This window comes from Polypterus senegalus, chromosome 1 (genome assembly GCF_016835505.1).
Source record: "Polypterus senegalus isolate Bchr_013 chromosome 1, ASM1683550v1, whole genome shotgun sequence".
Taxonomy (NCBI): Eukaryota; Metazoa; Chordata; class Cladistia; order Polypteriformes; family Polypteridae; genus Polypterus; species Polypterus senegalus.
Window position 1 is genome coordinate 270990200 of NC_053154.1, and position 18865 is coordinate 271009064.

General features: G+C 37.8%; 1 protein-coding gene across 1 annotated transcript in view; it reads left to right on the forward strand.

Moving 5' to 3' along the window:
- ptpn20 (protein tyrosine phosphatase non-receptor type 20) overlaps window positions 1–18865 on the forward strand; it is a 219501-nt gene that overhangs the window by 148823 nt on the left and 51813 nt on the right. The window contains 6 exon segments of the mRNA XM_039735251.1: window positions 2813–3168; window positions 3390–3642; window positions 10996–11166; window positions 14172–14346; window positions 14816–15026; window positions 17919–17956. Of these exon segments, the coding sequence (XP_039591185.1) occupies window positions 2813–3168; window positions 3390–3642; window positions 10996–11166; window positions 14172–14346; window positions 14816–15026; window positions 17919–17956 (1204 nt within the window).

An 18865-nucleotide genomic window follows, 5' to 3' on the forward strand; every position in this document is an offset into this window, starting at 1 on the left:
ATTTAGACCCTACTTTACTGGACTGGACTGTAGCTTATTGTTTCAGGTTTATAGAGTCACCAAGATTTATGAGTAGAACTAACTTACCTCCAAATCGTCTTCTTTTACCTTTAAAACATGCCTTTACGGCAGCACGGTGGCGCAGTGGGTAGCACTTCGGCCTCGCAGTTAGGAGACGCAGGTTTGCTTCCCGGGTCCACCCTGCGTGGAGTTTGCATGTTCTCCCCGTGTCTGCATGGGTTTCCTCCCACAGCCCAAAGACATGCAGGTTAGGTGCATTGGTGATTCTAAATTGTCCCTAGTGTGTGCTTGGTGTGTGTGTCTGTGTGCGACTTGTGGTGACCTGGTGCCCTGCCCGGGTTTGTTTCCTGCCTTGCGCCCTGTGTTGGCTGGGATTGGCTCCAGCAGACCCCTGTGACCCTGTAGTTAGGATATAGCGGGTTGGATAATGGATGGATGGATGGACATGCCTTTACAGTTATAAGTCTTGCTGAAAAGGTTTACTTTTATGTTAGGATGTAATATTCTGAAGTAATCAGTACTGAAGAGTACAGGTAGTCAGTCTATTAGGACCTTGTAATTATAACATAAAAAAGGTTTCACAGAGTTGTGGCAGAGCATATATGCAAAAGCTCAAGTTGTTAAATTTGAGGAAGTTATTCAGATAAATATTTAGTAACCTGAGTTTTTAGGTATAGAGATAATTAAGGATCAGTGGGTTCAGTTGAAGCTGCACTTGTGTATCCCCACAATTGTATAATGTATAAAGTCCAGCACTTTTAAATGCCACCGAAAAGCACAGCTAAAATGAAAGTATCAGTTATAAGACATTCTTTCAGTATTTCAGTAGCAAGAAAACATTCAAAGAGTAGGTGTAGTATTTTAAGAATTGTATGGGGGAAGTAAAATATAAAAATGAAAAGGAAGAAGCATGCTTTCAATTCTAATTTTATAAAATCTTTACCTGTGAAGAAACTGAACATATTCCCGTTTATTAATGAAGTATTGTACAGGGTTACAGTAAAAAAAAAAATACAGCTACAATCAAAAATGCCAAATAAATAGATAGACCCTGTAGCATCTGCTTAAGAGTGCTCAATGAAGCTAGTGGTTACAGATCCATCCATCCATCCATTTTTAACCCGCTGAATCTGAATACAGGGTCACGGGGGTCTGCTGGAGCCAAACCCAGCCAACACAGGGCACAAGGCAGGAACCAATCCTGGGCAGGGTGCCAACCCACCGCAGAGTGGTTACAAATATGAACCTTAAATGTTTATTTTTCTGAACTAACTGCATTCTGTAGAAAATTGGAACCTGAAGCTAGCAAATGTTGCGATTAATAGTGTTCAGAATTATGAAAGCAATTTACAAGGTAGCATGTACAGTACATTCACAATTGAGCCTACATATGCAGTCTATTTTAGCTGTGAGGATTATTTTTTCTGTAAATAGGCTATACTGTACTTTGGTGTTTTCACTTTTGAATTGATTTGTTGTATTGCCAAATTAATTTTGTTTCACAATTGTTTTCTAAATTTTTATAAAGTGCATTAGGTAGTTCTCACTGTCAAGGACACAATATGGAAAGATCTGATAAGTGACCACATCATATTACAGTCATGGACTTCCTTAAATGGAGTATGATATTATACAATACTGCAGGACGGGATGGGTGGCCAGCTGGGGTACCATAGGTTGGCTGAACTCTGCACTTTCCTGATTCAAAGGGCTATAGTCTTCCTAGGGATTTCTTTTTCCAGTATTTCTGTTAACTGGAGTTTTTCCTCTCCTCATCTGTCAACTGGCCAAATCTTGTACAACCTTAATACTATCTTACTCTTCTGTTAGCAGTGACTTTTACTAGAGTTTACTTAAAGCTTATAGATCTCTGAATTGCTTTTTATGTTACTTAGATATGTGGGCTGATAAATGTTTTATATACCCCTTACCTTATATTTTGTACATGTTTGCATTTTCTAAGTGCTGTGAGTCTGTTCTCAGTGAAGGGAGAAAAGAGAGAGAGGTTAGGCACAGGCATTGATACAGCACATTGCCGCACCCACCACACAACGAACCACCACAGGACCCCAAATTAGGACCTGAGTGCAGCCGTGTAATGGGTGACACCTCAGTACCGCACTAGCTCGAATGGAATGAAACAATGTGAAGTTTTTTTACAGTAGCTGGAGTGCCAATCCTGTCACAAACCCCCAAATTTTCATTTCAAAGTTAGAGGAAGACAGTCTTATAAAAATGAAATTAATTGTTGAGTGGCATAATTCACAATGACACATTGGACCTCTTACACATGTGCCCCAGGTTCCATTCTAAAGCAGGATATCTCCTATATGATGATTTCATGTTCTCCAGTATCGTCACAATTTTATTCCAGAGATTCTTGCTTCTATCCATAGTCTAAAAACATAATATTATGTTGAATGGTAAGAGTGTGAACACCATTTGATTAACTGCCATGTCATCCAGGTCTGCTTTATACTCGCTGCTTTTATTTGGTAGTGACCTGAAAAACTGTCAACAGAAAATGGATGCATGGTGTATTGATCAATATAGTATGATAATAATAGTGGTAAGATATAGTATGATAGTAATGGTGGTGCTTTTGTTAAATTCTACAGTGTATGAGCATAAATTAATTTCAAAACTAGCTCTTTTCTAACTCTGTAGTGAAGAGTGATGAATTCCTGGTGCTTTATAAGCACAGTTAATATTATTTTAAGTAAACAAAAATTAATTAAAAAAACACTGTTCTTGTTTGTTTAATTTTACATTATACATTTTGCTTTTGCAGAGCCCTGCTCCTTCTCCAGTGAAAGAGATTAGCTCCAACTCATCGAGACATCACAAACCATTTTTAAACATACTGGAACATAAATGCTTGGTTACAGAGCAGAAAGAGAATTTAAATCTGGCTTTAGATAATTTGGCGGATGTCACCCAAAAGGATGAAAGCACAACAGACAATAATGAGATGTTAGAAGAAGGAATTGTTGCCACATCCATCTGTGTTTCAATAGAACCACAGTGTGAGCAGACTGATTCCAGTCTTGAAGAGGATAGCCCTTCCCCTACATGCACTATTCTTGCTGATGATGTAAGGCAAAATTGTTACTCTGAAAATGACTTGACCCTGAATGATGTAGAAAGGTAATCATTTCTCTTGTGAATATACATCTTTTTCTATGAAATACTATTCTGTATTTGTTTTTCTTGTGTATATTAAAGCAAGTCAACCAGCCAGTGGTCATCACTAGGTTAAATACTGCAGCTGAGACATATACTACATAGGACAGAAATGAAAAATTGAGTTCATTATTTAGTTTTTTTTTTTTCATAACATATTGTTTGTGCTCTTTTTTGTGACACAGCACACTAGAAGAGAAGGATGCTATGGTTAACATTGTTGATCCAGATGCTATAGATGAAGAATATTTGACTATTAGCTCTACTTCCATTACTCCTCCAACTTGCAGCTCAGATACTCCATCCACGCTAGTCCCTACCCCACAGCCAGGAGCTCTTGCACCATCCCTTCAGTCTCCTCCTCAAATTAGGGCTGAACTTCCTTGCAACAGTAGTGATGAATGGGAAGACACAGATGAACATGAAGAAAAGAGAAGGGTGAGATTAAACGGAATTTATACATTTTGTGCAGTCTCTCTCCATCTGAACCACCATGAAAGAATTGGTCTAATTTATAATTTACCTGCTACAGTTCATTTGTATTGTATTGTAGGAGAGACAATATACTGTACTGTTGATGAAACAACATAATATGATGATGTTTTATATTGTTATATTCCTGAGATTAACCAGGATTTTATTTTATTATTATAATCTTAAAGCATTACTTGGGGAGATGCATTTCCATATTAAAATTGCAAGTCTATCTATCTATCTATCTATCTATCTATCTATCTATCTATCTATCTATCTATCTATCTATCTATCTATCTATCTGTCTGTCTGTCTGTCTGTCTCATCCTGAATTTTTGTCCACAGAATAGAAAACATAATCCACTAGATGGCACTAGAGTTGCATTCATTTTCATTTCTAAGGCCCTCACACAACTCAAAAAAAAAATGTTAGGCATTTTCTAAATTTAATTTTGTTATTTTCTGAACCCAGCCACAGGGGATGCACAAACCAGTGTGTTTCTTTGTGCCAGTCCCAAGCCAGGATAAATGGGGAGGGTTACGTCAGGAAGGACATCCGGTGTAAAATTTTGCCAAATCAATATGTAAACAACAATACAAATTTCCATACCAGATTGGTCGAGCTCCGGGTTAACAACGACTGCCACCAGTACTGTTAGCCAATAGGGTTCTAGTGGAAATTGGGCTACTGTTGGCCAAAGAAGAAGAAGGTGAAGAATTGGGGGGAGACGTGTCTGGAGGCAGGAGGAGAGGAGGAAAGTAAAAAGAGTGGAACTGAGGGTATGAACTTTGAATGTTGGCAGTATGACTGGTAAGGGGAGGAAGTTAGCAGATATGATGGAGAGTAGGAAGGTTGATGTATTGTGCATGCAAGAGATTAAATGGAAGGGGAGTAAGACCAGGTGGATTGGAAGTGGATTCAAATTGTTCTGTCATGGTGTGGATGGGAGTAAAAATGGGGTAGGAGTTATTCTGAAGGAACAGTATGTCAAGAGTGTTTTGGAGGTGAAAGAGTGTCAGGCAGAGTAATGATTATGAAGTTGGAAATTGGAGGTGTGATGATGAATGTTGTCAGTACATATGCACCGCAAGTTGGGTGTTCAATGGGTGAGAAAGAAGATTTTTGGAGTGAGTTGGATGAAGTAATTAACAGTGTACCCAAGGGACAGAAAGTGGTGATTGGAGCGGATTTCAATGGGCATGTTGATGGAAGGGAACACTGGAGACAAAGTGGTGATGGGTAGGTATGGTGTCAAGGAGAGGAATGAAGAAGGTCAGAGGATAGTGGATTTTGCCAAGAGGATGGACATGGCTGTGGTGAATATGTATTTTAAGAAGAGGGAGGAACATAGGGTTACGTACAAGAGTGGAGGAAGATGCACACAGGTAGATTACATCCTATGCAGAACAGTTGATCTGAAGACTGAGAGATTGAAGACTGCAAAGTGGTGGCAGGGGAAAGTGTAGTTAGGCAGCATAGGATGGTGGTCTGTAGGATGACGTTGGAGATCAAGAAGAGGAAGAGAGTGAGGGCAGAGCCAAGAATCAAATGATGGAAGTTGAAAAAGGAAGACTTTAAGGTTAAGTTTAGGGAGGAGGTGAGACAGGCACTGGGTGGCAGTGAAGAGTTACAAGACAGCTGGGAAACTACAGCAGATATAGTAAGGGTGATAGCAAGAAAGGTGCTTGGTGTGACATCTGGAAAGAGGAAGGAGGAATAGGAAACCTGTTGGTGGAATGAAATACAGGAGAGTATACAGAGGAAGGGGATGACAAAGAAGAAGTTGGCTAGTCAGAGAGTTGCAGAAAGTAGACAAGATACAAGGAAATAAGGCGCAAGGTGAAGAGAGAGGTGGCAAAGGCTAAAAAAAAGGCATATGATGAGCTGTATGAGAGGAGGTCCCACTAAGGAGGGAGAAAAGGACCTGTACTGATTGGTTAGACAGAGGGACCGAGCTGGGAAAGATGTGCAGCAGGTTATGGTGATAAAGGATAAAGATGGAAACATAGTCACAAGCGAGGAGAGCGTGTTGAGCAGATGGAAAGAGTACTTTGAGAGGCTGATGAATAAAGAGAATGAGAGAGAGACAAGAGGTTGAATGATGTGGAGATAGTGAATCAGGAAGTGCAACGGATTAGCAAGGAGGAAGTAAGGACAGCTATGAAGAGGATGAAAAATGGAAAGGCCGTTGGTCCAGATGATATACCTATGGAAGCATGGAGGTGTTTAGGAGAGATGGCAGTGCAGTTTTTAACCAGATTGTTTAATGGAATCTTGGAAAGTGAGAGGATGCCTGAGGAGTGGAGAAAAAGTGTACTGGTGCCGATATTTAAGAATAAGGGGGATGTGCAGGACTGCAGTAACTACAGGGGAATAAAATTGATGAGCCACAGCATGAAGTTATGGGAAAGAGTAGTGGAAGCTAGGTTAAGAAGTGAGGTGATGATTAGTGAGCAGCAGTATGGTTTCTTGCCAAGAAAGAGTACCACAGATGCAATGTTTGCTCTGAGGATGTTGATGGAGAAGTTTAGAGAAGGGCAGAAGGAGTTGCATTGCGTCTTTGTGGACCTGAAGAAAGCATATGACAGGGTGCCTCAAGAGGAGCTGTGGTATTGTATGAGGAAGTCGGGAGTGGCAGAGAAGTACATAAGAGTTGTACAGGATGTGTACGAGGGAAGTGTAACAGTGGTAAGGTCTGCAGTAGGAGCGACTGTTGCATTCAACTTGGAGGTGGGATTACATCAGGGATCAGCTCTGAGCCCTTTCTTACTTGCAGTGGTGATGGACAGGTTGACAGATGAGATTAGACAAGAGTCCCCATGGACTTGATGTTTGCTGATTACATTGTGATCTGTAGTGATAATAGGGAGCAGGTTGAGGAGACCCTGGAGAGGTGGAGATATGCTCTAGAGAGGAGAGGAATGAAGGTCAGTAGGAACAAGACAGAATACATGTGTGTAAATGAGAGGGATGTCAGTGGAATAGTGAGGATGCAGGGAGTAGAGTTGGCGAAGGTGGATGAGTTTCAATACTTGGGATCAACAGTACAGAGCAATGGGGATTGTGGAAGAGAGGTGAAAAAGAGAGTGTAGGCAGGGTGGAATGGGTGGAGAAGAGTGTCAGGAGTAATTTGTGACAGACGGGTATCAGCAAGAGTGAAGGGGAAGGTCTGCAGGACAGTAGTGAGACCAGCTGTGTTATATGGGTTGGAGATGGTGGCACTGACCAGAAAACAGGAGACAGCTGGAGGTAACAGAGTTAAAGATGCTAAGATTTGCACTAGGTATGACGAGGATGGATAGGATTAGAAATGGGTACATTAGAAGGTCAGCTCAAGTTAGACGGTTGGGAGACAAAGCCAGAGAGGCAAGATTGCGTTGGTTTGGACATGTGCAGAGGAGAGATGCTGGGTATATTGGGAGAAGGATGTTAAGGATAGAGTTGCCAGGGAAGAGGAAAAGAGGAAGGCCTAAGTGAAGGTTTATGGATGTGGTGAGAGAGGACAGGCAGGTGATGGGTGTAACAGAGCAAGATGCAGAGGACAGAAAAATATGGAAGAAGATGATGTGCTGTGGCAACCCCTAATGGGAGCAGTCGAAAGAATAAAAATAATTTTATTATTTTCTGACTAGTAATCAATGTCAATGAGTATTTCATATATAACTTTCCATTTTCAATGATGAAATATTGTTACTGTAACCATTTTGATTCCCCTTAATAAAAAAGCCAACTGCTCAGTGATGAAAACATTCTGTAAAAGTAGTAGTTGGCTCGCATTATGAACATTACTTAAAGATAGTTGATAAAGGCATTAAGAATCTGTTTTTCAGTAAATCCCGTGCCTTTTATTAGCACAAATCAGGTGTTTTTACACTTTTTACTGTGATATGTCTAGTTCAGGAATCTAATTCTGAAATCAGTTTTTGAAATGATGTAGAACTTAATAGCTGTAATATTTTCTGGTCAGATTCCACTGCCATTTTGGTTATTTACAGGTGACCCAGGTTGTTAGGGATGTGACTTCAAATGTTGGGAACACCCAATTAGGATGCAATGGGTTAAAAGGTCATTGTTCTAAACACTTCATCATCTGAGTTTATGGTTAATGAAATCCTTTTCCAAATTTTTGTCATTTTCAAAACTGTTTTTTCATCAGTAGTTCCTGGCTTTGATTTTCGCTTAGTTTTTCGTCTCTTATTTTCATTTTGGTTATGGTGTTGATTGACTTTCTTGTTTAAACTTTTATTTCGCTTTCTGAATACTTTTTTTCTGGTCACCTTCAGTAAATACTCTTTGCTAGCATGTCTAGCATAACAAAATGGGAGTTTCTTTTGGTTGCTCTCTGCACCTAGAAGAAATGAAAAACAGACCAAAGAATACAACATAATGCATTATATTGGATTACTGTATGTTTATGCCTTCCTTTCCTTATCTTTATTTGTTTTTGGTTCATTTGTGGGTGTTATGTGGAGAATCTGATTCTCATTGTCTCTTATTTTGATGAAATTTACATTTTTTTCTTGTCTTGTTTTAGTGTTTCTTAAGTACCGCCATTTTCTGCATTTTTTTTAGGTTTGGTTGCTAATTGCATTGCTTTGTCAGAAGTGGGAGACATATGATGTCATTGTCACAGTAGTATAAAGATCAGTTTTGTGCACTTTCAGGCTGTCCAAGATTGTGGATAGTCAAACTAAAACCTTGTGTGTGCCTTTTGTTATTTTCTTTTGGATTCGTAGAACTTTTTAATGTCTTTTGACTTTGAATTTTGTTTAGCATTTTGGGGTAGTTGGTTCAACTGCTGTTTTCCGACTTTTGATCTTAAGCCTGATTCTTCCAGGGCCGTATTCATTTACTTTCATGTCTTTGCACTTTTCAGTTTCTGTCCTAAAAGCTACTCACCTCAAGTCTTTTTCTACCTGTCTTTCTCTCCCTTTTACAGAGTTTTACAGAATCCAGTCATCTCTTTCTCCAGTCAGTGAGCTCCGGCCCCAACTCACAACTATCATCTTAAGCAACATTGTTTCCGCTCAGGTTGAAACCTTTCTGTTTCCCTTCCAGAGCATCCATTACACACATTGGTCTTACTTTTCCCATGGAAGTGTCTTTTTTCTTCATTGATGTATCAATGTACATGGAAGTCCGTTGCTGGGCTCTATTTCTGTCCCAAATATTCCTTTCTCACAAATCCTCACACATCAGGCAATCAACGAATGGGTTTGAATCCCAGCCCTGGTACGGCCTCTTTGGAGTTTGCACGTACATGCAGTTGTTCTTCTTCTGCCACAGCCCAAAAGATGTGCATTTTATGTTGATTGGCAACTGTAAATTGGCTTTATATGAATTAATGTGAGTATTCCCTGCAAAGACTAGAACTCTGCCTAGGACAAGTTTTTCCACCTTGCCCCCAAAACTCTCATGATGACCTCTGCCGCCTCTGAACTGGATATACATGTTAGAAAATAAAACTGGACCTGGACACTAACTTACACTGTAAGTGGAGTGGGCAATCATTATTTATTGAATTAATCTGCATTGCAAACCAATGATTGAAAATATTCTAGCTGGACAAACAAAGCACATTGAAATGTAAAAGGGCATTTATAATGAATGTTAACTTTTGTAGTTCATATTTTTTATATATAGAACATTTTATAATTTTTATAAGCAACACATTAGTATAACCCGTTCACATGTCTCTATTATAAAAAAAAAATCTTGGAAAATCTTAGCAAAGAGACGAGACATCATCTTCTCGGAGTTCCTGTGAGATAAGGCAGTGAGACAAAAGGACAGCTGCTGTACAGGCTTTTAAATGATTGACGTACAGCCCGACAAGCAGAACATGCATCTCGGCAGCAGCAGCACAAAGCCAGCAGCTGATCCGTCCATATCTGCTTAGTGAGCGTTCAGTTCCCCACTTTCATAATGCAAGCGGTAGAAATTCAAAGTGTTAGGAGCGTAGTGCCGCCGGGGGGGTTTGAGCGAAGCGATCGAGACATAATCATCTCGGAGAGTCACTTTGACGACACGCGAAACGTGATCATCTCGGAGACGCTCTTTGATCACCCACGAGACGTGATCATCTCGGAGAGACCCTTTGACGTCACTCGAGACTAGACATTACAGCCTTAGGAAGCCCTACTTACAAACAATTTAAAACTAGTTCACGGACATCTAACCTAGCAGTTGTTGAAATGCTTTAGGCAGACACATTTCATGTTCCCCTAGCTCTTAAAACAATGACAAGCAGAGCATGCAGCTCGCCAGCAGCAGCAGCAAGACAGCAGCTGTTCCGCCTGCATCTCCTTAGCAAGTGTTCAACCCCCCTCCCCCCTTGACAATGACAGCAGAAGTTATATTTCCCGCGAGAAACAGATTTAACCACGCCTGGGGCCGAAAATATAAGACAAATATTGTTTTTACAAAAGTTTTAAAGTAAATCTTCAATTTAAAATCTCTTTAAATTGTATATCTGGCAAACCAAACCTGGAAGTGGCCGAGTGAAGTGAGGAGGGGGCAGAGCCCCCTATTATACATTAAATATGAAATCTTATTGCTTAAAGTTCTGAAAGCTTAGTAAAAAACTACTGCCATTATGTGAATACTGTGATTGCCTACTTTTTCTTCTTTTCATATACATTACAATTGCATTAAGTCAGTTTGGATTTTAACTTGGACACAGGTTGGAATGGGTGGCATGGTGGCGCAGTAGGTAGCACTGCTGCCTCGCAGTTAGAAGACCTGGGTTCGCTACCCGGGTCCACCCTGCGTGGAGTTTGCATGTTCTCCCCGTGTCTGCGTGGGTTTCCCCCGGGTACTCCGGTTTACTCTAACAGTCCAAAGACATGCAGGTTAGGTGCATTGGTGACTCTAAATTGTCCCTAGTGTGTGGGTGTGTGTGCGCGCCCTGCGTTGGGCTGACACCCTTCCCGGGGTTTGTTTCCTGCCTTGCGCCCTGTGGGATTGGCTCCAGCAGACCCCAATGACCCTGTAGTTAGCATATAGCAGGTTGGATGATGGATGGACAGGTAGGAACACTTTAAAAAGTTACTACATCAGTTCAGATAACAATCATTTTTGTGTCATTTTTAAAGTTTTTGGAAAAGAGTGCAAAGAATTTACTGATGCAAAGGCAAGTCAGAAAAAACAATTAATCCCAGTATCACAGAGCCATCAATTCTTCTTAAATGGCTACATGCCGTGTTTTTCAAATGAAATGGCTCACAGTGAAATTGCTTTGATTTTGTGTTTGGATTTCATAATACATTTGCAACTGTTACGACTGTAAAAAAAAAAAATTATTATTGTTTTCACAGGCAATGAGTCAAGAGTTTGAGCTCTCTGTCACACTATCAAAATCACGAAGTGGCAGTTATGGATTTACTCTCGCTCGAAGTAACCTGGATGGTTGTTATTATATTCGAGATATTCTAGATAATCCAGCCAAGTCAGATGGCAGATTAAGAGCTGGAGACAGAGTGATTATGGTAAATAATACAATTCATTTCTTATGAGAGAAATTTCTTTTATTATTCTTCTTAAAAACCAGTCTTCATCTGTTATGCCATGGTTGGCCTAAAGGGGAGTGGTTCTGTTTTTTTGTATAAAAAATAATGTATGTATTCATAGTGGTACTTGTAAAATACTTTGTATGTTGTTAACCAGAATATAGACATATAGGTTGTTATCATATACTGTACTAGCTGTGTAAGCCCATGTTGTAAAAAGCCCAGGGTCCTAGAAACTATTGAAATCGTCAGAACAAAAATTGAAATATAGAGATATCAGGTAATTGAAAGGATCTATTCTGGGCATCTGACTCCTAGGACGTTTCGTTTTGCCGACGTGCTTGCATCAATTGTGCATTAGTAGCTAAGCCAGTTTCTCATACCTCGGAGGTATCGTTTTAACGAAGTGCTTGCATCACTTGTGTATTAGCGGCTAAGTGAGTGTCTCTTTCTTCGGAGGTTTCATTTTGCCAACGTGCTCGCCTCACTTGTGTATTAACAGCTAAGCGAGTTTTCGTTTTCTCGGTGGTGGAACCCTTACCCTGACTCCACGTCATACTTCCGGGCCGTACAGACATACAGACACACTTCCACAGAGACGTTTATATATAAGATATATATATATATTACTTCAAGCTGTCAATTAGATTCACAGAATGAACTAAACTTGTTAGGATACTATTTTCCCTTTTATTTCTTGTTGTACAATATGTATTAGCAAAATTTCAAAAGAAAAAATGGTATTTTTTTAGCAAATGATTCCATATCTTCAAAAGCTGTATGTGGGAACCTGTACATACACTGTACATATATTAAAAGTAATTAGTTCAAACAAGATTATTTTAAAAGCTATCCCATTGTAAATATCATACAATACTGTCTGGACAAAGAATAGGCAAGAAGTAATTTCTGGGAGTGTACGGTATATTGCAGAAGTTGTTCATACTGTATTTATTCCAGCAGCAATATCAACCTCTTTTTAAAATAACACTATTAAGTATTTTGTTGAAGCTCAAAACCATTTTTATATACTTTTCTTGTATTTTTAATAATTTGTTTATTTATAGCTGTTATTAGGAAAGCATACTCTACCAAACAAATTTTGACACTTATAATGAAGCATAAACCAAAAATGAAATGAGAGGTATCTTACTTTCTAACTTTCTCTTTTCAAAGTGTCCCAAAATGTGCAGAAATCTCTTTAATGTTCCTGCGTCATAAAAATGTATCCATCATCAACATGATTTTTCCGAGTTATCATTTCCGATTTCCATTCCCACATGGCGTCCCATGAGTTTTGATCACATACAAACTTTATGCAATATCATTTAAAGAAATGTTCCACATTGCTTGGAGACCGAGATGTTTGAACAATACGTGAAACTTTACTTTAGCAACTTCCTTTTTAGTCTAATAGTATAACAGCCATCAATGGCCACTTTATAATGTACAGCAACCAACCATCAGGATAAAACCAACTTACCCTTCCAAAACAAAACATTGGTGGGAGCATTTCCTTAGGGCTTTTCGTCCATGTTGACAAAATAGCATTAGTCAGCTTCTGCAAATGTTTTATCCACAAATTCATACTGTCAATGAAGCATTTCACTCCATCACAAAGATGATCAAATGGATTGCTCTCTAGGGACTGTGCAGGCTGTTGCCGTACACCATTGTCACTGTCACATTTATGAAATCAGCTTGTGATGATGCGTTCTTTGTGAAATGGCATATTATTCGGCTGGTGGTATCAATTTGAAAAAAAGGCCATAACGAGATGTATATGTTCAGGAGTAAGTCTTTGGTATTTAGATTTTTAAAATTTTGGTTATTCTTATAGGGTGAGATGAAACATTATACCGTTTCAGACTAATCCCAACCTAGAGATAGTTTGAAAATGAAGCATATTTAAGAAGCACATGTTTAGGTTAAAACAAAATATCTGTAAGCTCAGTGGAAATCCCCTGGCTAGTTCCTATAGGGAATATTGATAACATTCACTCAATGGATGGAATAATAGCCAAGAAACTGGGTGAGTCGTAACAAATTCTTGTTTCCCATGTAAAAGACCTTTGCTAAAAACTGATAGGAATGAAGACTATATTTTAGACTGTAGTACAAATAGTAGTAGTAGTAGTAGTATTGTCACACATATAGTCTCAATTTCACTTGCTTGTCTACAACAACAACAACATAATTTATTTATATGGTACGTTTTTATACAAACAATGTAGCTCAAAGTGCTTTACAAAGTGAAATAAAAGGAAGTTAATTTAAAACATAGCAAGCAAGATTAGGAAATAATATTTAACAGTATGTAACAAAGAAAAAAGTAAAGTCGATGGGCCAGGGGGACAGAAAGAACAAATAAAAAAAAACCTCCAGTTAGGCTGGAGAAAAAAAAACAAAATCTGCAGGGGTTCCAAGGCCCAACGATCACCCAGCCCCCACTGGGCATTCTACCTTACATAGATGTTCTAAATCAGTCCTTGTAATTTTCAGGCTTCACATGGATGAATTTGACGATGATGGTGATCATGTAGACATCTGGGACCTCTGACATTCAATCCATAAACATAGGGGGCAGCATGGTACTTTGATCAGGTGGTGGTGTTGCAGATTACCACCTCAGAAGAACCGGAAAAGACCACAGATAATAGTACAGATTAGTAGGGAATTGCAGAAACCTGAAGGAAATGATAATTCAATGCCCATATAGACTAACTGGGATGCAACTAAAATGTAGCTACAAAAAAGCCATGTTAACCAAAATACAATAATTCACCATTCTCAAGCACCATGATAAATAAGAATGTATTCAATTATAACTTTATTTTATTTAATCAAAAACACTTTAGCTTCCCTGATGCACTCCTACCCTCGATACAATGACCCCCTCTTTCATTGTTATCTGCCAAAATAAAGGAGTACCATTTTAAATATTGTAAAAATTGTAAGCCTTGCTTGTCATTTGTATTTGAAAGGTAAATGGGCAAGATTTGAGGAATATATCTCATGAGGATGCAATGTCTATTCTGAGATGTTCACCTGATAGACTCATGTTGATAGTTGGCCGGGTTGTCCAAAATCTTCGATTGCCATTGCCTTCAGAAAGCATTCCTGATATTGTAATTTTAAGAAGCCCAACTGGACAGTTAGGTATGTATTGAGGATTGTCAGGTATTCTTTGTCTATTAAGTAAATTAGTTTAGTGCAAAGAAGGGAGCAGTGCTCTTTATAAACATTTTCAGTGCAAAGACTCAAAATGTTCTAACAAAATATGTTTTACACTTGGATCTCTACTTAAACTTAGAAAAAGTAGCATTCTACCCTGATGTTGCATCAGTGATAACAGTTTTATGTTTCTACTATTCATTGAATCCATTTACTCTGTAATAATACTCCATAGGTATCTCCATAATAGTCCATATGAGCCTGTGTTGGTAATTACAGAGCAGTTGTTATTTTATTATTCTGTGTAGTCTGTATTTTAGTAAAACTAAAAACAAATTCTAATAATTTTACAATTGAAAAACAACTTGAAAACTATGTATTATCTGGTATTCTTGATATTCAAGAACAACATAGTTTGATTTGTTTAATCCCAGATGTACTTTTGCTGTTGCAGGTTTAAAACTAACTGGAGGAATTGGCAGTAAATGGCAGGGAATTTATGTTCTAGAGATTGTTGAAGGTTCCCCTGCCAGTGAGGAAGGCAGCCTTCTACCCAATGACAAGATTCTTTATATCTGCGGAAAATGTACAATGGGGATGACTTTAGAAGATGCTGTGAAGACTTGTGAGGCAGCAACACGCAAAGTAAAAATCAAGGCCATTCGGTAAGATTCTGTCATCTTGTTACATTCACACTAGAAACATTCTTTTTTTTAAGTTAGAAGCCTTTTGTCTTTGTTGCGATTATAAAGATATTCATGGTAAAATAGGTATATCCTGCATTTTGCAATAAGCTTTCTACTGAAAGGCTTCTTTGTGTTAATTAAACAACTGATCTGTCTATGTATAGCTAAGCAGAGCTTGCTATGAACCTCTGACAGCCTTCTGTCCAAGTTGCCTAATAAATAATGAAAATAACATTTATGCAATGGTAAAGGCAGTTATATTTGCAAACCTGAATAGATTACTAAATGTGGAAAATTTTAAAATAGCTGTTTTTTGCCACTAATGAAACCATCTTAACACCTTAAAGATTAACATATATCCTCACTTTCCCCAAAAAAATCCTCTGTCAGGATTGATCATTCCCACTCCATTTACAAGTGAGCCAGTTAATGAACCAGGTAACACTGGCATGTTCAAAGTCTAAAAACTAAAATAGGTGGTACAGATCACAGGGTGTCGCATCAATTGTCTCAAATGAAAACACTGCAGACACTGGAAATTGCCATGCATTTAATTCCTCAGCTTTGTTATTGTATGAGATAACAGTGAGCACCACCAAATCACCATCAGAAGCAGAAGTACAAAACAAGTTATTCAGATTTACTCATCCTCTGTAAAGATCTGTTTTCCTGTCAAAAAAGCCACATTGAATCCATTGTGAATCAATTATTGAATAACAATAAAATGTGAAATTTTTATGGGGTGAAAGAAATAGGGTGCGTATAAATATATCTATCTATCTATCTATCTATCTATCTATCTATCTATCTATCTATCTATCTATCTATCTATCTATCTGTCCGTCTTTTTATCTAGATGTATTGAAATTTATATATCTGCAATTCAATATCAATTACACTTTGAATACATACAGTATCACCATTTCCTGATTTTTCCAAATTAAAGATTCAGCCATTCGTTTACTGAACTCACTTAATGCAAATTTTGGTGTTACATAGAGGCAAAGCATTGGTACTGTGCTCAAAAATGCATTATGCCTGGTTAGATATATCCAACTTTCATTTTCAGACACAATTCTGAAATGTTTCACTTTAATTGTTAATGTAATTCCAATTTTAGCTACTAGATGGCATGATTGATACAGGTTAAATCTCTAAAGAACTTACTATTTGGTGTCCTTAGTGTTTAATAATTGGTAACAAGTAATACATTCATGGACTGGATATCTACTATACAGTATATCTTTGAGAGAAATGGTACATAATCCATTTTTGTCTAAGGAAATAATCCTGTTTCTGAAGCAATTGTATGACTTTTACAAAATGAAAGCTACAAAGCCTTTACCCTTTTAGATCTTATTGAAATCAATTTTAATACACTTTTAAGCCAAATAAAGGTATTTTGCATTTGTTAGTATCATTTGTAAATAATAAACAAATTTCTTGTCCTTTACTCAAAAAAGTCAAATTCAGTCGATCTCGGAATGATAATATGCATAAACTTGGATGTCACAGCTGCTTCAAGCATTTGTGTGTTGCTTACAACTTCAACTCTGTGAGAAAACGAGGTCAGTTGCAGCTGTGAGATATTATGGTCTGCTAGTGATCACATGTAAAAATGTGCAGTAAAGAGTAAACATGGTGCTGAAATTTAGTGTGTGTGCTCTGCAGTGTTTGATGTGGAAAAACAAAAGTCATTGGATGCTGCAATTGATGCACATAACATAATAATATAACATAACATAACATAAGAACCTTTAAAACAGAACAAAAAAAGCAAACCAATCATGTAGCTCAAAAAGTCCACAGTAACATGCAGGACATAATCCAATTAGTATGTTATGTTTTTTTGTGTTTTCTGTCATAGATAATTATTAAAATTATTAAAATCTTATTAAGACTTTTTTTTTTTGTCATTTTTTGATTATTTGTATGTATGTATCTTCTTTGTTAGGGAAGTGTGCTGAATAGCTCTGACTGGTCCACTACAGGAGACACTACATCCATTCTTTTGACACCTTGAGGCAATATGATATGAACTACTAAGCAGTCATAACTGTTTTTAAAATAATAAACCTACTCCTTTGCCTAATATTCAGGGTGGTTACCTTGCTTAAACTAAGCCTTTGTAGTGTCTTTCAGAATTTTCTACATCCATACAAGGGTGTGATAAGGGATCTCTGGTAATACTGCAGATTGGCCGTGCTTCTTCCACCCATTTTTGTTTCTTTCAACCATTAAAATTTGTTTTTGCATGTCGAATCTAAGAGTACACTACTACATACATACTGTGCATCTCTCTACAGTGCACAATTTACTATCCTAAATAATGAACAGACAAATGTGAACACCTCAGACTTTACCATAGCTCTGAAGTAATATGGTACTTCAAAGCTGATTTTTTTCCCTTACATATCCTATATGGGTTTAACACACAATAAAATAGAAGTTGCTAATCTTAACACTGCAAGGTGCATGACCATCTTTTGGCATACCATCAAGGGTTAGAGATTAATGTGGTGGTCACATGAACATTTTAGAAGTAGCAAAATTGCATTCCTGACCTTTCTTGTCCACTTCCCACACTGGTGTAATGTGATAATAAGGTTTAAGCTCTTACCATCAGACTTATCACCATTGTTGGTTAATTATAATGTTATCTAGTTCAATAGTTTTATAAACATGTACATTAAAGCATGTTTTTCTGTTTTGGATGGAATAAAGATAATATTCATTTTAGATTAAATTACTTGGGGAAATGTCAACATTTCACTATTCTATTACCTAAGATTGATTACTTTTTTTTTACTGTACATATCCTAGTTATATTGTGTGTCTTTTTGCTAATTTTGCATTTTTTTCCTTTTTCAGAGATGACCAACCAGTGGTGCCAAAAGGAAAACGTAATGGTAATTTTTTTTAATGTATTCTTTCATGGATAACTGTCTGTACAGAAGTTTATGGGTTGACCCTGTCTGTTTATTTTGTGCATGGCATATTGGTAAGATGTGTTAGTTCTCTGTGACACCTTATTCTGATATCTTTATAATCAATATATTTTGCAGTAAACTTTGGTTAGTAAGGCGCACAGTGCAACACGTGATTAGTGCTGCTTTTTCCAAGGTTCAAGATCAAGGGCTGAAATCCTTGCCTGACAACTGTCTGTATGAATTTTGCAGTGTTCTCTGTGTCTGTGTGTTTGGTGGATTTGGGGGTCTCCAGGTCCTTCAGTTTTCCTCTCACATCCCAAAGAACATAAATTTTGTGTGTGAATGAGCTCTGCAATAGACCTGCCACCTCACTATCCACAGTCAGTTCCTGAGGATGCTCCCAGGATAGAAACCCTACATAGAATTAATTAATAGATGATTAAGCTCTTGTGTCACATATAATAAATATACACATTTAATCAGGTGTGTTGTTTAATTCATTTTAAATGCGTTAGAAAAGCCATCGCATTCTCTGTTTTTTTTTTTTATAATGGGATACTTCTTTTTAATATAGTGTCACTGATATTGAGTTTGCCTTTAATACCTGCTGTCGTTGATGCTTGGAAACTCAAGTGACCTAACTATAGAGACTTTCTGTGCTCTAGACAGTAAACATCATTGATGTTTATGAGGGGGGCAGTAATGTCATTGAATTGTAACAGTCTCATACATTGAGCTGTCACTGCATATTATCAATAGCCAGAAGTAATATTTTCAGTCTTTTTTTTACTTCCCTGTGTGAGGTATTTACTCTCACCGTGGTATACTATACTATGCTAAGCTATAAATATTTGTTATTGTGCTAAAAGTGGACACTGGCATTCGCCT